The 24,919-nt window shown below is 37.1% G+C and overlaps 1 protein-coding gene across 1 annotated transcript in view; it reads left to right on the forward strand.

Moving 5' to 3' along the window:
* Positions 1–24,919, forward strand: part of LOC131422011 (phospholipid-transporting ATPase ABCA3-like) — a 206,546-nt gene that overhangs the window by 126,668 nt on the left and 54,959 nt on the right. The window contains 4 exon segments of the mRNA XM_058568871.1: positions 3,402–3,648; positions 3,794–3,998; positions 8,678–8,897; positions 9,669–9,833. Coding sequence (XP_058424854.1) covers positions 3,402–3,648; positions 3,794–3,998; positions 8,678–8,897; positions 9,669–9,833 — 837 coding nt within the window.

Below are 24,919 nucleotides of genomic sequence, written 5' to 3' on the forward strand. Positions count from 1 at the left end.
TACTCCAGTGATGTTTAAAGTAGCTATTGATAAGTACATACTTACTGCCATTTTTTAACTTTTTTTTTCTCAGTGTTTTAGTAGTCCTTCTCTGTTCCTTTCTTCTTCTATACAGAATTGATGGTCTCTTTAGTTTGACCTCTGTCTGAAAGCTCTACTCTTTAACTCCCTTCCTCCCTCCTTTTATTTTTTTGATATCTTATCTAACCTCTTTTTTGTGCATTTGTATCCATTACCCTCTTATCATAGAAATAGATAATTTTTCCTATTTGTTGTCTTCTCTTTTCCTCTTAAATCAGCCCCTTTAACATTTCTTGTAGCACTGGTTTCTTGGTGACAAACTCCTTTAATTTTTGCTTGTCTGGGAAATTTTTGATCTCTCCTTCCATTTTGAATGATAACCTTGCTGGGTAGAGTATTCTTGGCTGTAAGTTTTTTCCTTTTAGCACTTTAAATATATCATGCCACTCACTTCTAGCCTGTAAGGTTTCTGCTGAGAAGTCAGCTGATAGCCTTATGGGGTTTCCTTTGTATGTAACTTAACTTTCTCTTGCGGCTTTTAGGATTCTCTCTTTATCTTTAATTCTGGACATTTTGATGATGATGTGTCTTGGTGTGGGCCTCTTTGGGTTTATCTTGTTTGGGGCTCTCTGTGATTCCTGTACCTGGATGTCTGTTTCCTTCCTTAGGTTAGGGAAGTTTTCATCTATTATTTCTTGAAATAGATTCTCTGCCCCTTTGTCTCGCTCTTCTCCTTCTGGGACACCTATAACATGGATGTTAGTGCACTTGACGTTGTCCCAGAGGTCCCTTAGACTGTCCTCACTCTTTTTAATTCTTTTCTCTTTTACCTGTTCAGCTTGGGTAATTTGTTCTAGTCTTTCGTCCAGCTCGCAGATCTGTTCTTCTGTATCCTCTACTCTGCTTTTGAGTCCTTCTAGTGAATTTTTCATTTCCAGTATTGTATTCTTCATTTCTGATTGGTTCTTTTTTATATCTTCCATTTCTTTGTTGACATTCTCACTGAGTTCATCTATTCTTCTCCCCACATCAGTGAGCATCCTTAACACTCTTAGTTTGAACTCTGTGTCGGGTAGGTTGCTCATTTCTGTTTCACTTAGTTCCTTTTCTGGGATTTTGTCCTGTTCCCTTACTAGGAATGTATTCCTTTGCATCCTCATTTTGCCTCTTTCCCTGTGCTTGTGTCTACGTATTAGGTAGCTCAGCTATGTCTCCTGCTCTTGGATAGGTGACCTTATGTAAGTGATGGCTTCGGAGGCCTGCAGTGTGCTTCCCTCAGTTCTCAATGTTCCAGGGGTGACCCCTATGTGGGCTACATGTGTCCTTCTGTTGTGGGCTATGTGTGTCCTTCTGTTGTGGCCTGTTTGCTCTCCCTGTAGGCGCCCAGGGAGGCCGAGTTATGCTCCTGGCCAGCTGTTGTAATGCTCAGCTGCTTGTAGTTGTTGTGGGCCCTTCAGTCTCTTTATCAGGCATGGGGAGCCCCAGCACAGTTGGCTGCAAGTTCTAATACCACATTTGTGTTGCAGTATTTCTTTTAAGTAGGTAGGCCCCCAGCGTGGCAGGTTGTTAGGCTCAGGGCCTTACAATTGCTATAAGCCTCCAGCCTTTAGGTCTCTTGTCAGCTCTCTGAGGATTGCAGCTGGGTGGGGCTGGCCTCAGGCACAGGAGCACTCAATTGTTTCAGGCTTTGGAAGGTGGGGCAAACCCCCTATGTGGGTCTTTAAGAAGCACAAGTCTTCTACAGCTGACAAGCCCTGCCGCCCACAGGTCCACACACACAGTCAACACAGTCCTGCCCCGTGTGCGTGCCCCAACCTCCCGAAGCGGACCCAGTCTCTCCACGGTGGGAGCCCCACACACTCCACCACCGCCCCACACTCTCCACCCGCTCCTTGTGCACGTCCTGCCCCGCTGAAGTGGGCTCCGTTGCCAGGTAGCAGAGAATCCAGTCACCAATCTATGCGGGCCCACAAGTTGCCTGAGGGCTTGTTGTTGGGTGGGGCCAGTCTCTAGGGTGGGCTGCCTGCCCTGGCTGAGCTGGATTAAATTGGTGCTCTAGTGGGTGGTGCAGGCCTGGGCTAGCAGGCCCCAGGGAGAACTCCAATGGCGTCTGTGTCAGCACACCCACACTGGGCCACAGCAATGGCTGCCGCCACTGTCCCAGTCCCTGGAGAGGTCTCACCTCTCACCGAGATGCACTCAGGGCCTATTAGGTGAGTCTCTTTTCACCAAAGCACTGTGCACCTTTCTTTCTGGTGATTTTAGGTTACTTTCTGAAACGGGTGAGTTTGCGCGTGGGCCCTTTAAGAGCCAGTTTTAATTTCTTTGTGAACCAGCTTTTCTGGGGGTACTCCCCCATGTTTTAGTAGCAGGCAAAGTCAGATATTATGCCACTCGCCTCGATTGTGCTGGGTCCACAAAATGCCCCCAACGGGGGCGCTCCCTGGCTCAGGGCCCCACGCCTCCAGGGAGGGCTGCGTACCTGTGCGCTGCTCCTGGGCGGCCGTGAGGCGCTGCAGCTTGTGAAGGTGGCGTTTTTCTCTCCAGAAGGGAGTTTCTGCCTCTTCCACCTCAATTAGGATTGTCCATTGTTGCAGGAGTTCCTCTTATCCAGTTTTCAGTTCTGTCTCAGGGGTAATTTTTCCACGAGTAGTTGTAAATTGGCTGTGTCTGCGGGAGGAGGTGAGTCCAGAGTCTGCCTATGCCGCCATCTTGACTTCCCTCCCAGACTGGAATTTTTAAAATCCAACTTAGATGAAATGGACACATTGCTAGGGCGAAAAAATTATCAAAACTCACAATAGCATCAAAAACAATAAAATACTTAGGAATAAATTTAAGAAATGCAAGACTTTTATACTAAAAATTATAAAATATTGCTGAAGGAAATTAAAGTTTTAGATACATGGAGAGATATTCCATGTCTCAGATTGGAAGACTAAATACTGTTAGGATAGCGATTCTCTCCAAACTGATCTATAGATTCAATGCAATCTTTATCAAAATTCCAGCAGACTTTTTTGCAGAAATAGACAAGCCAATCCTAAAATGTATATGGAAATGCAAATAATCTAGAATAACCAAAAAAATTTTGGAAAAACGGAAAAAAAACGTGTTTGTTTTAAACAAGAATAGAGCAAGAATTTCTTAGTAACTTGCTGTTTTTTAAAGTTGTAGACCCACATATTGTGAGATTATTGTAGGGATTAGTGATGGGGTAGAATTATTAAGGAGAAAGGTAAAGATTTGAGATAGCCATTGTGGGAAGTTAGAAAGGGAAGAGATAATAAGAAAAAAATTTTTGGTCTTTCCTCTCCAACATAAGTAGTAGGTGATTTATTACATGTTGACTCACTAACCAATTTCTTTCTTTGTTCTAGGTAACATAATGAATTACATATTGGAAAATAAAGTGTGTCGTGACTTCTCCATTATTGCACTTTCCATTGACGTTGAGAAAAACAAAACAATATTCACCATTTTGTTCAATAATGAGGCATACCATTCAGCTGCAACATCCCTGGCGGTGTTAGACAACATTCTTTTTATGTCACTTTCTGGCCCCAATGCTTCTATTAAAGTCTCCAACAAGCCTCAACCTCTCCCTCTTTATGGTTCTAACATAGTGTATGTATGGTTTTCCTTTTACTGGAATTGAGCCTTAATACACCCCCTTGCTGTCTGGCCATGTACACTTGAACATAGCTACTGAAATCATAATTTTCTACTTTTATTTCATCATTTATTCCATCTTTTATTTCATCTTCTGCAGGCCTACAAATGGATTACAAATAGTATTATGTTTGGCTTTTGGCATGGCTGTTGTGGTCAGTAGCTTTTGCCTTCAGACAGTGACTGAGAGAACCACTAATGCAAAGCACATCCAGTTTGTGAGTGGGGTCTATGTCCTTGCTTACTGGCTCTCTGCTTTGCTATGGGATCTCATCTGCTTCTCCATTTCCTGCTGCTTACTGCTGGTGAGTGTTAGCTGAAGTTTCATGAAGGCTTATTTTCCTGTGTCACCCACAGGAAATTCCTATTCGACTAATCATAACCTAAAATAAAACTTGGAAAGAAATTTGAAGCAACTTTGGCTTATTATTCCAGAGAATCTGTTGTGGAAACTTCATTATGGAGATGTTCTCCCTCTTGTTATTTCAATTGAAGAAAATATTTTTCTTTAAAAACTCTCTCTTGAATTTGGCTTCCCATGTAATTGCTCAGCGTTATGCCCTGGCCCAAAAACTACTCTAAAGGAATAAGGGCTATTATTTGTCACTTGTCCCCCACTACTCAGATAAGCCACTACCCACTAATTCCTAATGCTGAGCCCTCTGGTAAGATTGGACTACAGCACATGGTTTAGAATCATGAACTAAGTGAGGCTTCCTGTTATTGTTCACCCCCCCCTCCCACTTTCATACCCCAAGTTTAAGATGTCTAGGTCAGCAAAGCAGAAGTAGTTTCGACTCTGACACCCAATTTTAGACACTGAGGAAGTAGGATAAAGAGCAAGCATGTAAGGATGGTACAGCATTTTTTAATGTAATGATTTTGCTCTTTAGTGAATGGCAACTTCTTTTATTTTATGTGCATATTTGAAGGTGAGGGAGATGTGAAGCCATATAGTTACAAGAAGTAAACATATTGGTAAAGGAAGTAAAGTTACTTTCTGCACAGGAGGTACTGGAGACTTAAATATGAATAGGACAATGTCTCAGCCCTCAAATAGTTCACAGTTTAGCAATAGACACAGAAATGAAAATAGATCATTATAAAATAGCATGCTAATTGCTACCATAAAGGATGAACTACCAATTCGCAATTCAAACTATACCATGGAACAGTAAAATTAGTTGCTGCAGGAAAAATGAGAAACTTTTGGTCAGTTTGGCTCCGACAACCATAAGAAAATATATGATTATTGCACACGGGCCTTAAGGACTGGTTCTGAAGGAGAGTCAGGATCCCACCAACTTGAACAGCTGCTCAACAGGGACCAGAGGCTGGAACAGTTAGGGCAAGGATGGTTGTGGTAGTGTTCTGGGCAAATTGTATGTACAGAGAAGTCCCAACCTTGAGAGAGCAAAGCAGTGCTTCCTTCATCTTGCCATAGTGCAAGACTCTGGCTGGTGTTCTCGATGCCCGTCTCTTCTGCTCACAGCTCACCAACCAACCAGCATAACAAGGGAAGAACACCATCCTTTGTGAGGGCCGCCACTCTCATCCTTCACCACAGGAACTGAAAGAGCTGATCCAGGCATGGTCTCTGGCTGTACTATCTCTCGTCTATGTAATGCAGTATTGGAATCAATGAGAAAACCCCTGAATCTTTTCATCTCCATGCCAAGGATCTATTCTTTCTCTGGCTCTTTAAACTTGGCTAGCACACCCAGCTATCGTTTCCTGGTTAATATATCTATAAATAAGACCATCTATTATTAATACTTATACCAATATTGCCATTTTTCGCTCATGAGAAAAGTTACTTGTCATGTGTTTTTTATGTATGTCATTCAAGTAACACAATTATCTGAAGTGACTTTATTTCATCATATTTACAGGCAAGGAAACTGAGGCTCACAAAAGTAAGTCACCCAACTTCACCCAGCTTGTACAGTTTCAGAACCCTGATTGGGGTTACTCCAAAGCTCATTGTCATTTATACATTCAAAGTCATCCTGGATAATGTACTTTAAACTTATTTCTGCTCTCATATTTGCAGTTTCCTCTCTTAGCACCTTACTCTACTTTGATATCTGCTTTTCTATCCTTTTGGTCTGGTAACTCTCTCTTTCTCCCCTCCACCCAAGCTTCCTCTCCATGATTCTCAGACCAGAGTTCTCCATATGGGTTCTTAGGTTTGCTTGCTTTCTGACTTGGCTATCCGCTTGTTGTTTTAAGTGAGACACTCCCTCACCCTGCTCTGGTTCTGTGAAATGCCACCAACTGGACTTGTTCTTAGACCCAACAATAGGAGGCAAGATTCTATCATTTTGCCTAGTAGCCAGGATTCCTGTTTCACCCTTTCTCTGCCTGTCAAATTCACAAAGCAGGTAACTTGACTGATCATATGTCAGAGACAAGGATTAAGCTAACTATGTTGCTAGCTCCAACCCCTGATGAACTACCTGCCCCACCACTGTTTTACCTGTTACCCCCAAGAGATTCTTAGGGGGTTTGATAGAGTCCTCTGCCTTCTCCTACAACTGATCCCGTGCATGAAGACTTGGGAAAGCAGAACAAGTAACTTTTCTTATGTGTTACATTGCTAGAGAGGCTGAGTGGTGAGGTTTCCCCCTCATGCAGTCTGTGTGCCTGTCTCATGACCTCTAAATGTCCTATAGAACACATTTGAATTCACATTTGAATTCCTGAACAACATAGAATTTATTTATGTATTCAACAAATCTTGAGTTCCTACTGTAAGCTAGTCTGTGTTTTGGGCATTATGGATACAGCATGGGGAAGATAGACAAGGGCTTATCTCTTGATGAGCTTAAATTCTAGTGAATATTAAAATTACTGGCCTCCTCAAGGGGTTAAATAGCTAAGTCAGTATCACTTTGGAGATGTGCCTCTCATAAGCCTTGAGATATACTAGTCTCATCATTGTACAGCTCATTTCTAGAAATTCTTAAGGGAGCTTCCACCACTTCAGGCCACAATGCATTGGGCACAGCTTACTTTACCAGTGTCATCTTTTGCTATTTCCCCCTCATTCATGAACTTATTTTTAGATAAGGTGCCAAGTAAGGATTCAATTTTTTTCGTAAATAGCTAAACCATTGTTCTACTATCTTTTTTTTGACAGCCAATCTTTTTGCACTGATTTGAAACACTGCTTTTGATGTATATTAAATAACAATGAGCATTTAGGTATATTTTGTATTCTTTATTATATTTCATTGATGTATCTGTAATGTGCCTCTACCAATCTGTTTTAATTATGGTAGTTTTGTAATTCATTTAGTTATTTTTTATGGATTGACCTTCCTCACCTCCTCCATTAATCTTCTGCCGAATTTCTTGGCTATCTTGAAATGTTTTGTTTGTTTACATGTAATCTTTAGAATCAGCTCATCTAATTTCAAAAAAAGTCCTGTTTCTATTTTTATTTAGAGAAATCTGGGCAGAATTTACATTTTTACCATGTCGAGTCATACCCTGTCTAAAAAAAGGGTATGTGTCTTCACGTATCCAAGTAGAAATTTAAATTTTCTTTGAAATAGATTCTAATTTGAGACATTCCTAAGCACTACAAGCCTTGGAACAAAGCTGTTCCTAGATTACCTGCAATTTTTCTTTTTTTTTTTTTTAATTTTTTGTTTATTGCAGTAACATTGGTTTATAACATTGTATAAATTTCAGGTGTACATCATTATACTTCTGTTTCTGCATAGATTACATCATGTTCACCACCCACATACTAATTACAACCCCTCACCACACACATGTGCCGAATTATCCCTTTCGCCCTTCTCCCTCCCCCCTTCCCCTCTGGTAACCACCAATCCAATCTCTGTCTCTATGTGTTTGTTTATTGTTGTTGTTATCTACTACTTAATGAAGGAAATCATACGGTATTTGACCTTCTCCCTCTGACTTATTTCACTTTGCATAATACCCTCAATGTCAACCCATGGGAGTGCACACTGGTGCAGCCACTATGGAAAACAGTATGGAGATTCCTCAAAAAATCAAGGATAGAACTACCATATGATCCAGCTATTCCACTGCAATTTCTTTCTGACTGTATTTATTCTTTTTTATTTCATCCTCTTAATTGGATTGGGCAACCAGTTATAGTTATAGCTGTTCAGGTTCTTTCACCTAAGATTGCTGATTCTCTTCATATACTCTCTTTAAACACTACTGCTTAAATATAAACTACTTCCAGGAGCATCATCAAGTTGTAATAGAGGCTGTTATTAGTTTAATCTTTCTTTCCATTTATTAGTGGCCCTGCTAAATAATTTTGTAATTGCTCAAAAGAGGCAATCTTGCTATCTTTGGAGAAACTGTAATTACCAAATATTATCATATAGATTTCTGGGAAATTCTTTTCTTTAATGGCTTTAGAGGTTCCCTTCTTCCTAATCTAGCTCACTGTAAATTTATGCTTGCCTGTCTGATTCTCAAATGGAACAAGAAGTAATTGAATAAGGAGGTCCCTGAGTTGCTGAGATAGATGTAAGGGGATTGGGGGTAAAGAGTAGGGCCAGGAGACAGTCTAAATGTGGGGAGTGATGCAAGGGAGGTTACTACAGCAGCCACAGGGAAAATCTTTAGAGAAATAGTCTACCTCCTGCATCATTTTTTTCCTGGGAAAATTCAGAGTTGGACTTAATGCAGACATAATTACTTTGACTTTAATCACAGGAGGGGGGGAATAACAAGTAATACTGTTCCAAATAGAAAAAAAAGAAAAGGGAAGTGTAGTCATTCTGTCACAAAAGTCTTCTATTGAAGAAGAGGTAGTTTATTTCCAGCTCATAAGCTAAGGCTTTTTTTTTTAATGGGTAAAATGACGTAAGTAACGAGTAGTTCTGTGCTCTAATGAAGGCAATGCTTGCTGTTTTCTGAGTGTTCTGGCTTGCCTTCTTATTTCACAGTGTCCTTCAACTTGCTCTTACTTCTGCACTCTATGTCTCAGGGAGTATTCAAATACTGCGGAATGGATGCATTTGTTGCAGATTACCACTTTCTGGACACAATGATGATCTTTATGCTGTACGGTTGGTCTGTTGTTCCTCTCATGTATCTTGGAAGCTTCCTGTTTTCTAGCAGTACTGCTGCCTACGTCAGGCTCACCCTCTTTAACTACTTCTCAACTGTTTCCAGTATCATCATGTACATCCTAATACAACAGTATGGTAAGGACTTCATGTAATTTTCTCTTTCTCCTGGAAATACATTGAATAAATGAAGATGAAAGGGCTTGAGGATAAAAATATTAATTGTGAAGCACTTACTTCCCAAGAATCTGAAAACCTATGCTTTTTGGAAGTCAGCAAATATTTATTGAGTGGATTTGTGAGAGAGAGAGAGGAAATGGGGAAGAGAAAGGAAGAAAAGGAGAAGTTAAGCCCTCTGAAGGAGCTGGACTCAGTGTCACTCTAGCCTCATGAAAGAAAAAATTAGAAAAGTAAGAGATTACAAAACTAAATATGGTGAATTGCCCTCCCACTTAAAACAACAATAGATGTTGGATAAAAAATTGTTTAACTTGTTAAATACATCATTGACCTGGCAAGAAATTTCAGAGTGCAGAGGCCAACTGTGAAGTGAAATCCAGAATCCCATGATTTTCCATTTTATAGGCTGCATGGGAAACAGAAGGGAGTAGAATGACCTAGGGCCAAGCTAAGGTAGTGATTTTAATAGCAGACCCACACATAAAGAGAATACAGATCCTAGGGAAACATTGTTAGCAAAAACCTTCTCTTAAACTCTGTAGTTGATAAATCCATGCTATGAGCTATCAAGGTGAACAAGCTTAGTGGCTTAATAACTAGTGTTTTCTCAAGGATCATCTGCTAGATGGGTAATTCTCTGACAGTGGTTTAATCATCTTGGGGAAGTTTATTGTTATGGGAGTTTCATTACTTATTTATAATTGAAGATAATCATCTTTTTAATCACAGGCCCTGACTATCCTTACTACACCAAAACTCTCGTGAGTAATGTATTAATGGTGCTTCCTAGTTACAACTTTGCAATGAGTATCAGCAGATTCTTTGATGACTATGAGGTGAAAAAAATGTGTGCCAGGCAATTTCCAAGTATGTATGTGGACTGCAGTGAAAAAGGTGAGTATCTGGGGCTCCCCAGGTCCCTGAAGAACAACCTGTTCCTTTCCAAACTTCCACATTTAAGCTTAGATACTCAGGCTTGCTGTTTCGAGTGCTTTTCTGTATCAAAGTTATCTTCACAGACTGGGGAAAAATGAAGCCTCAAAATAAAATCTAAGATAAATTTTTTGAAGTCACCACAAGATTTAAAATAAGTTACTACTAGTCACTTACTTAATATGTGAAAGTAGCTTTACATACATTATTTTTAATCGTCAAAGCACCCTACAAGTTAGCTATTATTCCAGTTTTATAAATGAGGAGACTAAACACCTAACTTAAACTGAAGATTAAATAGATTTTCTGAGACACTAAGGTTTAAGTGTCACACAGATAAAAGAAAGATAAATTCACAGCCAGATCAAAATCAGGGAAAAATAAAGGCACTTTAACAAATTTTCTTTATTTTAGGCTGATTGCAGGTTGATTCTAAAAATTGAGAAATAAGAATATTTACTGTGTGTGTGTGTATATTTGTAATTCATTCTGGAACCAAATAATTTATATGCAGCCACAGAAAAAGAAATGTAATCATATTTCACTAAATCAGTGCAGGGTAAAATAATTATTCGGGTCAAATGGATTATATTTTTACAATCCCTAAATAACGAAAATTATGTCACATTTTAGTTTGCATCATATTTGGACTATGAATTCCTCTCTCTTCTTTTTGAAAATAGCTCTGAGTTATTATTTACATACCGTAGTCACCAGTTTTAATTAATTTACTTTATTTATTATTTTTAGTAAATTTGTAAAGTCGTGCAATCATTACCACAGGCCAATGTTAGAATATTTCCATTATCTGAAAAGGATCCCTCATGCCTGTTTACAGTTAATCCCCATTAACACATCCAGCCCAGGCATCCACTAATATACCTACTGCCTCTATAGATTTGATATTTCTGGATGATTCATATAAATAGAATCATTTTGTATTATTTCAACAGTACAATGGTGAACATTGCTGAACAAAATTTATATCATTTCAACATTACAATGCTAAACATAAAGATTTCAGTTACTATAATGTTTTCGAGAGTCAACAAAGGTTTAGCATATCTCAGTATTTAGTGGGGTTTTTTTGTTTTTTTTGTTTTGCCGAATAGTATTCCATTGTATGGATATACCACATGTATTTATTCATCAGTTGATGGACATTTGTTTGGACAAAAGTTGTTACTGGTGTCTTTTGAAGCATAAAAGTTTTGAATGTTGATGAAGTCCAATTTATCAATATTTTCTTGTATGGATAGTGGTTTTTATATCATATCTAAAATCTCTGCCTAACCCAAGGTCATGAAGATGTTCTCCAATGTCTTCTTCTAAATGAATAGATCCATATTTAGGTCGCAGCATAATTTGTCCTAGCACAATTTGTTGAAAAGAATATCATTTCTCATCATATTATCTTGGTACCTTTATTGAAAATGAATTGACCACAAGTATAAGAGTTTATTTCTGGAGTTTTAATTCTATTCCTTTGAAGAACAAGTGTTAGAGAAGATGTGGAGAAAAGGGGACTTTCATACACTGCCTGTGTGGAGTGCAAACTGGTGCAGCCACTATGGAAAACAGTAGGAAGATGGCTCAAAAAATTAAGAATAGAACTACCATACAATCCAGCTATTCCACTGTTGGGTATTTATCTAAAGAACATGAAAACACAAATGAGTAAAGATATATGCACCACTGTGTTCATTGCAGCGTTATTCACAATAGCCAAGACTTGGAAGCAACCTAGATGCCCATCAAGGGACAAATGGATAAAGAAGATGTGGTGTATATACACAATGGAATACTACTCAGCTATAAAAAAAAAGATGAAATCTTGCCATTTCTGACAACGTGGATGGACCTTAAGGGTATTATGCTAAGCAGAATAAGTCATAGGGAGAAAGTCAGGTACCTTTTGATCTCACTCATAAATAGAAGATAAAAACAACAACAAACAAATACATAGAGACATAGATTGGATTGGTGGTTACCAGAGGGGAAGGAGGGAGAGTGGAGGGTGAAAGGGGTGATTAGGCACACGTGATGGATTGTAATTAGCCTTTGGGTGGTGAACATGATGTAATCTACACAGAAACTGAAATAAAATGATGTACACCAGAAAAAAATTCTGTTCCTTTGATCAATATTTCTATCCTATGCCAGTACCACGCTGTTTTGATTACTTTAGCTTTTGAGTACGTTTTTAAATTAGGAAGTGTAAGTGCTCCTTCTTTGATCTTTAACAAAATTGTTTTGGCTCTTCTGGATCCTATGAGTTCTCTATAAATTTTTATTTATTTTATTGGCTTGTTATTTCTTGAGAAAAAGAAAGCCTGCTAGAATTTTGGGATTGCATTGATACTACTGATCAATCTGAGGAGATGCACCATCAAAAAATATTGTCATACAAAATTTATATGGGGCAACAAAAGACCCCGAATAGCTAAAGAAATCCTAAGAAAAAAGAACAAAGCAGGAGGCATCACAATTCCTGACTTCAAAACATACTACAAAGCAATAGTAATCAAAACAGCATGGTACTGGTACAAAAACAGACACACAGATCAATGGAACAGAATTGAAAGCCCAGAAATAAAACCACACATATACGGACAGCTAATTTTTGACAAAGGTGCTAAGAACATGCAATGGAGAAAGGAAAGTCTCTTCAATAAATGGTGTTGGGAAAACTGGACAGCCACATGCAAAAGAATGAAAGTGGACCATGTCCTCTCGCCATTCACAAAAATTAACTCAAAATGGATCAAAGACCTGAAAGTGAGACCTGAAACTATAAAACTCATAGAAGAAAATATAGGCAACACACTATTTGACATTGGTTTTAAAGGAATCTTTTCGGATGACATGCCTACCCAGACTAGGGAAACTAAAGAAAAAATAAACAAGTGGGACTTTATCAGATTAAAGAGCTTTTATAAGACAAATGAAACCAGAATCAAGACGAACAGACAACCAACCAGCTGGGAGAGAATATTTGCAAAACATACATCTGACAAGGAGTTGATCTCCATAATATATAAAGAACTCACACAACTGAACAACAAAAAAACAAACAACCCGATCAAAAAATGGGCAGAGGAAATGAAGAGACACATCTCCAAGGAAGATATACAGATGGCCAATAGGCACATGAAAAGATGCTCAACATCACTAATCATCAGGGAAATGCAAATCAAAACAACACTAAGATACCACCTCACGCCCGTTAGAATGGCTATAATCACCAAGACAAAAAACAACAAATGTTGGAGAGGATGTGGAGAAACAGGAACCCTCATACACAGCTGGTGGGAATGCAAATTGGTGCAGCCTCTATGGAAAACGGTATGGAGATTCCTCAAAGAATTAAAAATAGGGATGCCCTATGATCCAGCCATCCCACTACTGGGAATCTATCCAACGCACCTGAAATCAACAATCCAAAGAGGCTTATGCACCGCTATGTTCGTTGCAGCATTATTCACCATAGCCAAGAAGTGGAAGCAACCTAAGTGTCCCTTGACTGACGATTGGATTAAGAAAATGTGGTATATATATACAATGGAATACTACTCAGCCATAAAAAAAGACAAATTCGTCCCATTTGCAACAACATGGATGGGCCTGGAGAGTATTATGTTAAGTGAAATAAGCCAGCAAGAGAAAGAAAAACACTGTATGATCTCACTCATATGTGGAATATAAACCAACACATTGACAGAGAAAACTGAACTGTGGTTACCAGGGTCAGTGGGGGTGGGGGGTGGGCACAAGGGGTGAAGGGAGTCATATATATGGTGATGGACAAACAAAAATGTACAACCCAAAATTTCACAATGTTAGAAACCATTAAAACATCAATAAAAAAAAAATATTGTCATACAATCCATGAAAAAGGATTGTCTCTTCATTTATTTAGATCTTTAATTTCCCTCAGCAGTATTTTGTAGCTTTCAGTTTACAAGTCTTGCATTTCTTTTTTTTTTTTTTTTTTTTTGTTTATTGCAGTAACATTGGTTTATAACATTGTATAAATTTCAGGTGTACATCATTATACTTCTATTTATGCATAGATTACATCATGTTCACCACACAAATACTAATTACAACCCATCACCACACACATGTGCCGAATTATCCCTTTCGCCCTCCTCCCTCCCCTCTTCCCCTCTGGTAACCACAAATCCAATCCCTGTCTCTATGTGTTTGTTTATTGTTGTTATTATCTACTACTTAATGAAGGAAATCATACGGTATTTGACCTTCTCCCTCTGACTTATTTCACTTTGCATAATACCCTCAATGTCCATCCATGTTGTCACAAATGGCTGGATTTCATTGTTTCTTATGGCTGAGTAGTATTCCATTGTTAACTTTTATTTCTAAGGTGTTTTTGCTGCTGTTGTAAATGGAATTGTTTTCTTAATTTTATTTTCTGCTATTTATTGCTAGCATACAAAAATCCAAAAGACTTTTTGTATACTATGAATGTATATGACTTTTTGATCTTATATCCTGTGAACTTAATTAACTCATTTATTAGTTATTGTAGTTTTTTGTGGATTCCTTAAGATTTTCTATTTAGAGGATTATGTTGTTTGTGAAGACTCTTACTTCTTTCCTTCAAAATCAAAGTTTCCTTTATTTTTTCTTTTTTACATCTTTCTTTATTTTATTTCACTAACTAGAACTTCAGTACGATGTCGAATAGTAGTGACGGGAGTAAACATCCTTGCCCTCTTCCCAGTCTTGGGAGGAAGGCAATTCAGTCATTCACCATTAAGTAGGATTTTTAGCTGTATGTTTTTCATAGATCCTCTTTATCAGTTTGAGGAAGTTCCATCCTATACCTAGTTTCTCAAGAGTTTTTGTCATGAATGGGATCAAATGCTTTTTCTTTGTCTTAAGATCATGTGGGTTTTTTATCCTTTATTCTTCTACTATAGTGTATTAAGTTAATTGATTTTCTGATGTTAAACCATGTTGCTTATGAGGACTCTGATGTTAATCTGATTTTGATTCCTTTGCAGATAGCCTATTTATTCTTCTGAAAACTTCTATCTTCAGAAAACTATTATCCTTGGTGTTGTGAAATTTTACTATGAGCTGTCCAGGCATGGATTTTTTTCCTTAATTCTGCTTAACATTTGATGGCAATTTCAACCCAAAGGCTCTTGTCTTCATTCAGTACTAGGAGAAGATCTATAATTTCATTTATTATCATTTTTCCTCAATTTCTTCTCTTTTCTCTTTCTTGAACTCTTACTGTTTGCTATACCTCCTATACTGATATAGTAGTGAAGAAGACAGACAAGGTCCCTGGTTTCATGGAGCTTATATTCTAAGAGTTATGACAGGTGGAAAAAAATTTTAAAGGTTTAAGTTAACACAATAGTTACAAGTATAAATAAGACAATAAGGGAAATAAATGAGGTAATGAGATAGAGTAACTTAGGCCACTTCAGATAGAATACTTACAGAGGACATCTTTGCAGAGTATTATTGGATCCGATGACTAAAAGAATGGGGTTGAACTAGCCAGTGAAGATCTGGGGGAATAATATTTCAGATTGATTGAGGAGCAAAAACAAAAGCCTCAAATCAGAGAAGGACCTTCTATGTTTAAAGAAGAGAGTGGAGGCTTTTATTCCTGGTATAAGATAGAGATAAAGCTGTACAACACTTTTATTAAATACTATTTCACAAAACCATAACTGGCAATTTTGCATTTAGGGCCTCTCTGGGATTTTGTCTATTATGGAAGCAGTTTTTTCTTCTCTGATTTATTCATCACCACCACCCAGTCATCTTTCTCTCTTCCAGAAAGTAAAAAAAAAAATTTCAAGTTATCTGGTTCCCATTCTTTACTCCACTTCCATTCTCCATGTTGTTACGGATTTATACTCTTTTGTATACCTTTAATGTCATTTCAAAGGGATTTTAGGAAAAAGGAGGAAGCAAATTTGTCTGCTCAACTCACCATTTGAAAGTGAGAACTATGAAATTCTTCAAGTAACATAGAAATTATTTGATCCTTAATAGAGCTAATCTTGTAAAGCCATCTAAACTTGTCATATTTTTCCTGGGAGATCTTTTTTTTTTTTTTTTGGTGAGGAAGATCAGCCCTGAGCTAACATCCATGCCAATCCTCCTCTTTTTGCTGAGGAAGACCGGCTCTGAGCTAACATCTATTGCCAATCCTCCTCCTTTTTTTTCCCCAAAGCCCGAGTAGATAGTTGCGTGTCATAGTTGCACATCCTTCTAGTTGCTGTATGTGGGACGTGGCCTCAGCATGGCTGGAGAAGCAGTGCATCGGTGCACACCCGCGATCCAAATCCGGGCCGCCAGTAGCAGAGCATGCACACTTAACCGCTAAGCCATGGGGCCGGCCCCTCCTGGGAGATCTTTAACAACCTCTTCAGTTATTGGTATAGTCTTTCCTTGGCTCAATACACAGAATAAGTATGGTAGTTTTATATATTTTTAAATAATTTATTCTGATTTTCAGTCATTGACATAAAGCTGAATATAATTATTTTATTCTCTTCTATAACTATAAATCATATCTACTTTCTCATTTCTAATATAGTATAATTTTGGAGAGGGGTCCTCTTATTTTTTCTTACTTTGCTTACCGGGGACTTATATAAATATACATCATTTTGAGGAATCAGTCTTTGGTTTTATTCTTCTTTTTAACTCTTTTTAATTTTCTATTTTTTAATTGCAGCATTGTTAATTTTCCTGTTCTTTTTCAAATTTTTAAGCTAATATTTAGTTCACCTTTTTCTTTTTAGAATAAAGTCTTACAAAGGTGTATATCTACTTAAGTTAATCTATATGTAATTTAATATTTTAGTTTAAATTTGTTTTAAAGTTTCTATCTTGTTGATTTCAGATATTCTTTTTATAATTTGCTCCTGCTTTTGCTTTACTTAGTCTTATTGCATATGGTCACAGTATTTGGCAGTTAAAAACTATACTGGAGCTTTCTACTAAGGTTTTCCTTGTGGATATAAATATGATCATCTCTTACTATTTTAATATTTATTTTTATAGAAAGAAAGTATAGTAAGAGGATGGTCTGGAGTCATATGGCCTGAGTTTAAATCCCAGCTCTATAACTTGTTAGCTCTACAACCTAGTAATTTCACCGTTAATTATGATGCTTGTTATATTTTTGGTAGGTTCCATTGTTAGAATAATGATTGCTATGTATGAGTTTTTTATTTTTTTAAATACTATTTATGACTATATGAGATGATCATGTGGCTTTTTGCCATTAATGTATCAATGTGGTAAAATTATATCAACATAATTTAAAAATATTAAACCATCATTGCATCCTAGAATAAGCCCAGTCATCAATCTGTGTATCTATCTATTCCATATGTTAATATTTTATGAGATATTGTTAGATTCATGTTTATAAGAAAGATTGGCCTGCTATTTTTCTTTCTCATAGTGTCATGTTTTCATTGTGTATAAAGTTTATACTAGCAACAGAAAATGAATTGTGGAGTATTCTATCATTTTTTATTCAGTGTAATAGTTTATGTAAAATATCTCTTTGCTAAATATTTAGTAGAATTTACTTTTAAAACTGTACTTGATGTTTTCTAGGTAGGTGCTTTCTAAAGTATTGGTTCAATTCCCTAAGATTTGAAAATATAAAGATTTATAAGACATTGCAATATTGGTGTAGAGATAGAAATAAATGGACAATTAGAATTAGAGAACCCCCTGGGCCAGCCTGGTGGCACAAGCAGTTAAGTGCACGCTCTCTGCTGCGGTGGCCTGGGGTTTGCCAGTTCAGATCCCAGGAGCGCACCAGCACACCACTTCTCAAGCCATGCTGTGGCGGCGTGCCATATAAAGTGGAGGAAGATGGGCACGGATGTTAGCCCAGGCCAGTCTTCCTCAGCAAAAAGAGGAGGATTGGCAGATGTTAGCACAGGACTGATCTTCCTCACACACAAAAGAATAGAATTAGAGAACCCCAAAATATTTTAAGGCATATACAGAATTTTGATATATAAAGGAGACGTCAGTGTATATCATTGGGTAAAAAATAGACTATTTAATAAATGCTAGTAAGATAGTGAAAGTCCATAAAAAAAGAAAAAAGGAAGTGGATCCATACCTTGTACCATACACACACACACAATCTAGGTGGATAAAGAAGATAAATATGGAAGGTAAAGTTTAAAAATTTTAGAAGAAAATACATTAAAATAGTTTTATGACCTCAGAGTAAAAAATAGTTCTTATATAAGTACAAAAAGCCCCAAATCATGAAGAAAAGATTTATGAATGTGACTAAATTAAAATTAAGAACTCTCTTTATTTAAAGACACTCTAAAGAAGTTAAGAGAAGCCTCAATATGGCAGAATATATTTGTTCACATGTATATAATAAACAAAGCATTACTATCTAGAATATGAAGAATTATAAATTAACAAGAAAAAATTCATGCAATCTAGAATAGGAAAAAAGACAGGAAGAGGAATTTCACAGAATAAAAAGGGGTACAAATAGCCCACAAATGGCCTGTATGGCGATTTCATAAACTTCATTAGTAATCAAGGAACTATAAGTTTAAACCACAATCAAATATCGTTTAGCAAAAGTTAAGTCTGATGATAGCGAGTATTAGAATGTAGAGAAATAGAAATACTCATATACTGTGAGTGGGTATAATTTACTAATACCACTTTGAAAATAGTTCAGCATTAACAAAGTTACCAATGCAGATACCGGTATTTCTACTCCAAGGTAAAAACCCTTGATAAATATTTTATTGAGCAGTGTTTATTTATTACCAAAAAAATGGACATAGCCTATGTCTATTAACAACAGAATGGATAAATGAATTAAAGAGTTTTTTCCTGCCTGATAAAATATCATAGAGGAGTGAAAATGTATGAACTTCAGCTGCAGGCAACAATATGAATAAATCTTAGAAACATAATGAGTAGTTTTTAAAAGCATGCCCTGAAGACTATAAACAACATGATACGATTTTTGTAAAGCTCAGAAACAAGCTATAACAAAAAATATAATATTTATAGAAATGCATGTCTGTGGTAAAATTATATTAGAAAAATTTAAGGAAACAAGACAATTATCTCTGGATGGCAGATAGTAGGGGCAAATCAAGGAGTACATAGTTAGAAGGAAATTATTGGTAATGTTTTAGTTATTTTGTTGAGTGGTAGGTTCCTGGGAGTTCATTTTATATTACGTATTTTTTTTCTAATGTCCTTAAATAACTTTAAAGTATGAGGATTTGGAAAAGATGAAACAATATTTGAAATCATTTATACATGACAAGGATTTTTAAAAATCTACAGGTAAAATACTATAATATTTAGAATGTTTAGCAAGATTGCTGAATTAAAACCAATAAATTAATATATAAAAATAAACTAAAACTGAAAATGGCAGAGTAGGTATCTCCACGGATCTGTCCCTCTACTGAAACAAGGATTAAGATGGCAAAAACTGTCAGAATAAACTTTTTTGAAACTCTGGAATGTAATCAAAAACTTACAAAAACCAGGGGAGTCTATAATGAAGAAAGAAGCTTCTAAATTTTGATAATAAAGCAATGTAGAATATTAACTTACCTGCCCACCTTTCCCCAGTGCCCAGCTAGGCAGTGGTAGCTGTGATGATTGTGGCCTGAGTTCCTGGTGTGTTTGCTCGTGCCAGAAGGGGCAGTATTAACCATGTTTTCAAAGAATTGTGGTTGTGTGTTTAGATCTGTGTGGCAATTACTTAATGGATCACCTCAGGGGTTGCCATTATTTAGCTCCTCTTGGAACTCTCTGAGGGCTGCAACAGACTCCTGGGCAGCTTTGTCAAAAGGATTTAAAGGGATATACTAACCAGAGCCACCTAGGGCAAGTGACAAGAGATGAGGCAAGCAGCAGAAAGACAGAAAAGCCTAGGAAGGAATGGGCTAGGAAAGGAGAAGGAGGGTGGAATAAGCAATTAGAAAAGTTGCCACTTACAGTGGGGAATTCAGAATGCCGCATGTAGGTCCAGGGCTAAACCTTGAGGAGAACCTATGATTCTACTCTGGCTGATCTTTAGGCCTTGCACATAAGCAGGATATAAAGGCTAAAACAGAATTGTACATGGCCTTGCTAATCATTGAAAGAGAGCCTCAACTCATAGCTAATTTAAAAAGGAGAGAAGAGGTTTTTTCCTTTTTTTTTTTTTTTTTTTTTTGGCTCCAAACATTTAAGGATATTTCGATCAGATCACTAGCTAACCACTAAGCTGCAATGACCAAACACAACAAAGGATATAGTCTTTTAAAAATGGTTTACAAAAGTCTCTAAACAAACAAGTACCACATGCAATAAGCAACAACAACAAACTCAAGAGAGGGGGAGGAATCTGATTTCCAGAGTTACCATATTATAACTCAAGATGTCCAGTTTTCAAGAAAACCTTTTGAGAAATGCAAATAAGAAAGTATGACCCCTCACAGGAAAAGAAAGAAATTAACAGAAACTGTCCCGGAGGAAGTCCAGACATTAGACTTACTAAACAAAGACTGTAAATCAACAGTCTTAATGTCTTCAAACAGTTATATAAAACCATGGGTAAAGAGCTAAAGAAAACCAGGAGAATAATGGCACCAAACAGAGAATATGAATAAAGAGATATAAAAAGGAAACAAATAGAAATCCTGGAGTGGAAGACTGTAATAACTGAAACAAAAAATTCACTAGAGATGTTCAACAGCAGATTGCAGCAGGCAGAAGAAATAATCAGTGAACTTGAAGAAAGGACAATTGATGAGCAGAAAGAAAAAATAATGTAGAAAAATGAACAGAGCCTCAGCTATTTGTGGGACTCCGTTAAATGAACCAACATATGCATTATGGGAGTCCAAGAAGTTGAGGAGAGAAAGAATAGCAGAGGAAACAATGGCCAAAACTTCAGAATTTTACACATCCAAAAAGTTCAATTAATTCTAAGCAAGATAAACTCAGAGATCCAAAAATACATGGAATTGAGAAATGAATTAAAATTGTACACAGAAAAAATCAGTTAACACAAAAGAAGGCAGTAATGAGGAAATTGAGGACCAAAAAAGATATGACATGTAGAAAACAAATGGCAAAATGGCAGAAGTAAGTCCTTTATATGTAAATATTTCACATGTAAATAGATTAAACTCTTCCATCAAAAGGCAGAGACTGGCAGAATTTATTTTTAAAAGTCATCCAACTATATGATGCCTTCAAGAGACTCATTTTAGATTGAAAAACACAAATAAGTTGAAATTTAAAAATGGCAAAAGATTCCATGCAAATAGAAACCAAAAAATATCTGGGTTGGCTGTACTAATATCAAACAAAATAGACTTTAAGTCAAAATTTTTTACAAGAGACAAAGAAGGACCTTACGTATTGATAAAGAGGTCAATCCATCAATAAGATATAAAAGTTACAAACCTATATGAACCTAATAACAAGGCACCAAAATATATGAAGCAAAAATAGAACTGAAGGGGGAAACAGTTCTACAATAATCATTGGAGGCTTCAATACCCCACTTTCATCAATAAATAGAACAACTAGACAGAAGGCCAGTAATGAAACAGAGGACATGAATAATACTCTAAACCAACTGCACCTAAGAGACATACAGAACACTCCACTCAAAACAGCAGAATACACATTTTTCTCAAGTGCACATGGAAAATTCTCTAGGGTAAACCATTAGGACATGAAATGTCTCAATAAATTTGGAAATACTGAATTCCTACAAAGTATCTTCTCCAACAACAAAGGCATGAAACTAGACATCAATAATGAAGGAAAATCATAAAATTTACAAATATTTGGAAATTAAATGACACGTGCTTAAACAACCAATGGGTCAAAGAAACAATCAAGAGGAAAATTAGAAAATACTTCAAGGTGAATGAAAAAAAAATACAACATACCAAAACTTATGGGATTCAATGAAGGCAGTGCTCAGAGGGAAGTTTATAGCTGGAAATATATACATTAAAAAAAGAAAATATCTCAAAACAGTAACTTTACACATTAAGAAGAAAGAACTAAATGTAAAGCGAGCAGAGGAAGGAAATAATGATTAGAGCAAAGATAAACTAAATAGAGAAATGAAAAATAATAGAGAAAATGAATGAAACCAAAAGTTGGTTCTTTGAAAAGATCAACAAAATTGACAAACCTTTAGCTAGATTGACTAACAAAAAAAAGAATGTTCAAATTACTGAAATCAGAAATGAAAATTGGGACACTAATACCAGCCTTACAGAAATAAAAAGAATTATTATAAGAGAATACTATGGACAATTCTACACCAGCAAATTAAATAACCCAGAGGTAATGGACAAATTTCTAGAAACACACAACTACAAAAACTTAATGAAGTAGAGATAGAATATCTGAATAGATCTGTAACAAGTAAAGATATTGAATCAGTAATCAAAAACATCCCAATAAGGAAAAGCCCTGGACCAGATGGCTTTAGTAGTGAATTCTACCATACATTAAAAGAATAATTAACACCAATCCTTTTCAAATTTTTCCAAAAAATAGAAGAGGATGAAAACATATCCTAACTCATTGATATTGGTCTTGGCAATGATTTTTTGGACATAATGCCAAAAGCACAAACAACAAAAGCAAAAATCAACAAATGGGACTACATAAAAGCTTCTCAACAGCAAAAGAAATAGTTAACAAGATGAAAAGACAACCTACAGAATAAGAGAAAACTTTAGCAAACCATATATCAGATAAAGAGTTAATATCCAAAATGTATAAAGAACTCAGTCAACTTAATAAAAAAAAAATTTTCAATTAAAAAATGGGCAGAAGAACTAAGTAGATATTTTTCCAGAGGACGTCAAAATGCCCAACAGACACATGAAAAGATGCTCAAAATCACTAATCTTCAAGGAGATTCAAATCAAAACCACAATGAGATATCACCTCACACCTGTTAGAATGCTATTATCAAGAAGCCAAGAGACAACAGTTGCTGGTGAGGATGTGGTGAAAAAGGAACCCTTATGCATTGTTGGTGGTAATGTAAATTGGTCCAACCATTATGGAAAACAATATGGAGGTTCCTCAAAAATTAAAAATATATCTAGGGCTGGCCCCATGGCCAAGTGGTTAAGTTTTGTGCACTCTGCTTCAGTGGCCTGTGTTCAGTTTCCAGGCGCAGACCTACGCCACTTGTCAGTGGCCATGCTGTGGTGGTGACCTACATACAGAATAGAGGAAGATTGGCACAGATGTTAGCTCAGGACAAATCTTCCTGAAGCAAAAAGAGGAAGATTGGCAACAGATTTTAGCTCAAGGCGAATCTTCCTCAGCGAAAAAAAAAAGAATATATCTACCATATGTTCCAACAATTCCACTTCTGGCTATACATCCAAAGGAAATGAAAACAGGATTTCAACAAGATATATGCACTCCCATGTTTATTGCAGCATTATTCACAATAGCCAAGGTATTAAAAAAATCCAAATGCCCATCAATGGATGAATGACTAAAAAAGGTGTGGTAAGAATACAGAATGGAATATTAATCAGCCATTGGAAAGGAGGATATCCTCCCATTTGTGACAACATGGATGGACCCTGAACACACTATGCTAAGCAAGAGAAGTCGGACAGAGAAAGACAAGCACTGTATGATATCACTTATATTTGGAATCTAAAAAAATTAAACCTGTAAAAAACAGAGTAAAATGGTGGTTACCAGAAAATAAGGAGGTGGATAAGAGTGATGGTTTTTAAGGGTACAAACTTGTAACAAGGAGTAAATAAGCCATAGAGATCTAATGCACCATATAATGAATATAGACAATAATATTGTACTATAATTATCTAATGTGATAAATATAACTACATCAGCAATCATATTACAACATATAAAGTTATCAAAGTAACACGCTATACACCTTAAACTTACACAATGTTAACATGTCAAATTTATTCAATAAAAGAAAAATCACAAGGAGATATCATTTCACACCCACTTGGATGGCTATAATCAGAAATGGAAAGAGGATCTGGTGACAAGATGGCTGCTTAGGAGGACTCTGAACTTACCTCCTCCCATAGACACAACAAGTTTACGACTACTCTTAGAACAATTACTCCTGAGAGAGACCTGAAAACTGTATAAAAAGAACCCCTATGACAAGAGACAGTGCTGACTGAGGTGGAAGAGGCATAAATTCCTTTCTGGAGAGGAAAAAGCCACATTTTAGCCACAGAACTTCACGGCTGGGAGCAAACTTATGGTACAACGCCTTTCCTGGAGGAGCTAGGGGATTTGAGTGAGAGAGCTTTGCTGCAATAGGCAGCTTTTGGACTCAGCACAACTGAAATGAGTGTCATAATATCTGGCTTTGCTGGCTATTAACAATAATGGAGAATACCGCCAGAAAAGCTGTGGGACATTGGGGGGGGGGAGCCTGCTCTTAAAGGGCCCAAGCACAAATTAACCCATTTTGGAAAGAAACCTAAAATCACCAGAAAGAAAGGTTCACAGTCCTTTGGTGAAAATAGGCTCACTTGATAGGCTCTGGGTGCATCTCAGTGAAAGGTGAGACCTCCCCAGGCTGGGACTGAGACATTGGGGTCAGCCATTATTGTGACCTAGTACAGGTGTACTGACACAGATGCTGGCAGATGCCATTGGAGTTCTTCTCCTGGCCTTTTAGCACAGGGGTCTGCCCCACCCCCTAGAGGACTGATGTAATCCAGCTCAGCCAGGGCAGGCAGCCTGCCCTAGGGACTGGCCCCACCCAATAGTAAGCCTTTGGGCAGCTTGGGGGCCTGCATAGGCAGGGTGCCTGGGAAATCTGCAGTGGGGTGAGTGGGTCCACCTCTGGGGGCGGGGCATGTGTGAGGGACAGGCCTGCATTGGCGGAGTGTATGGGGCCTCTGCATGGGGCAAGAGGGTCTACTTCAGTGGGTTAGGGCATGCGCATGGGTCAGGACTGTGTTGACGGCTTGTGTGGGCCTGCAGGGGGT

Source organism: Diceros bicornis, chromosome 26 (assembly GCF_020826845.1).
Source record: "Diceros bicornis minor isolate mBicDic1 chromosome 26, mDicBic1.mat.cur, whole genome shotgun sequence".
NCBI lineage: Eukaryota > Metazoa > Chordata > Mammalia > Perissodactyla > Rhinocerotidae > Diceros > Diceros bicornis.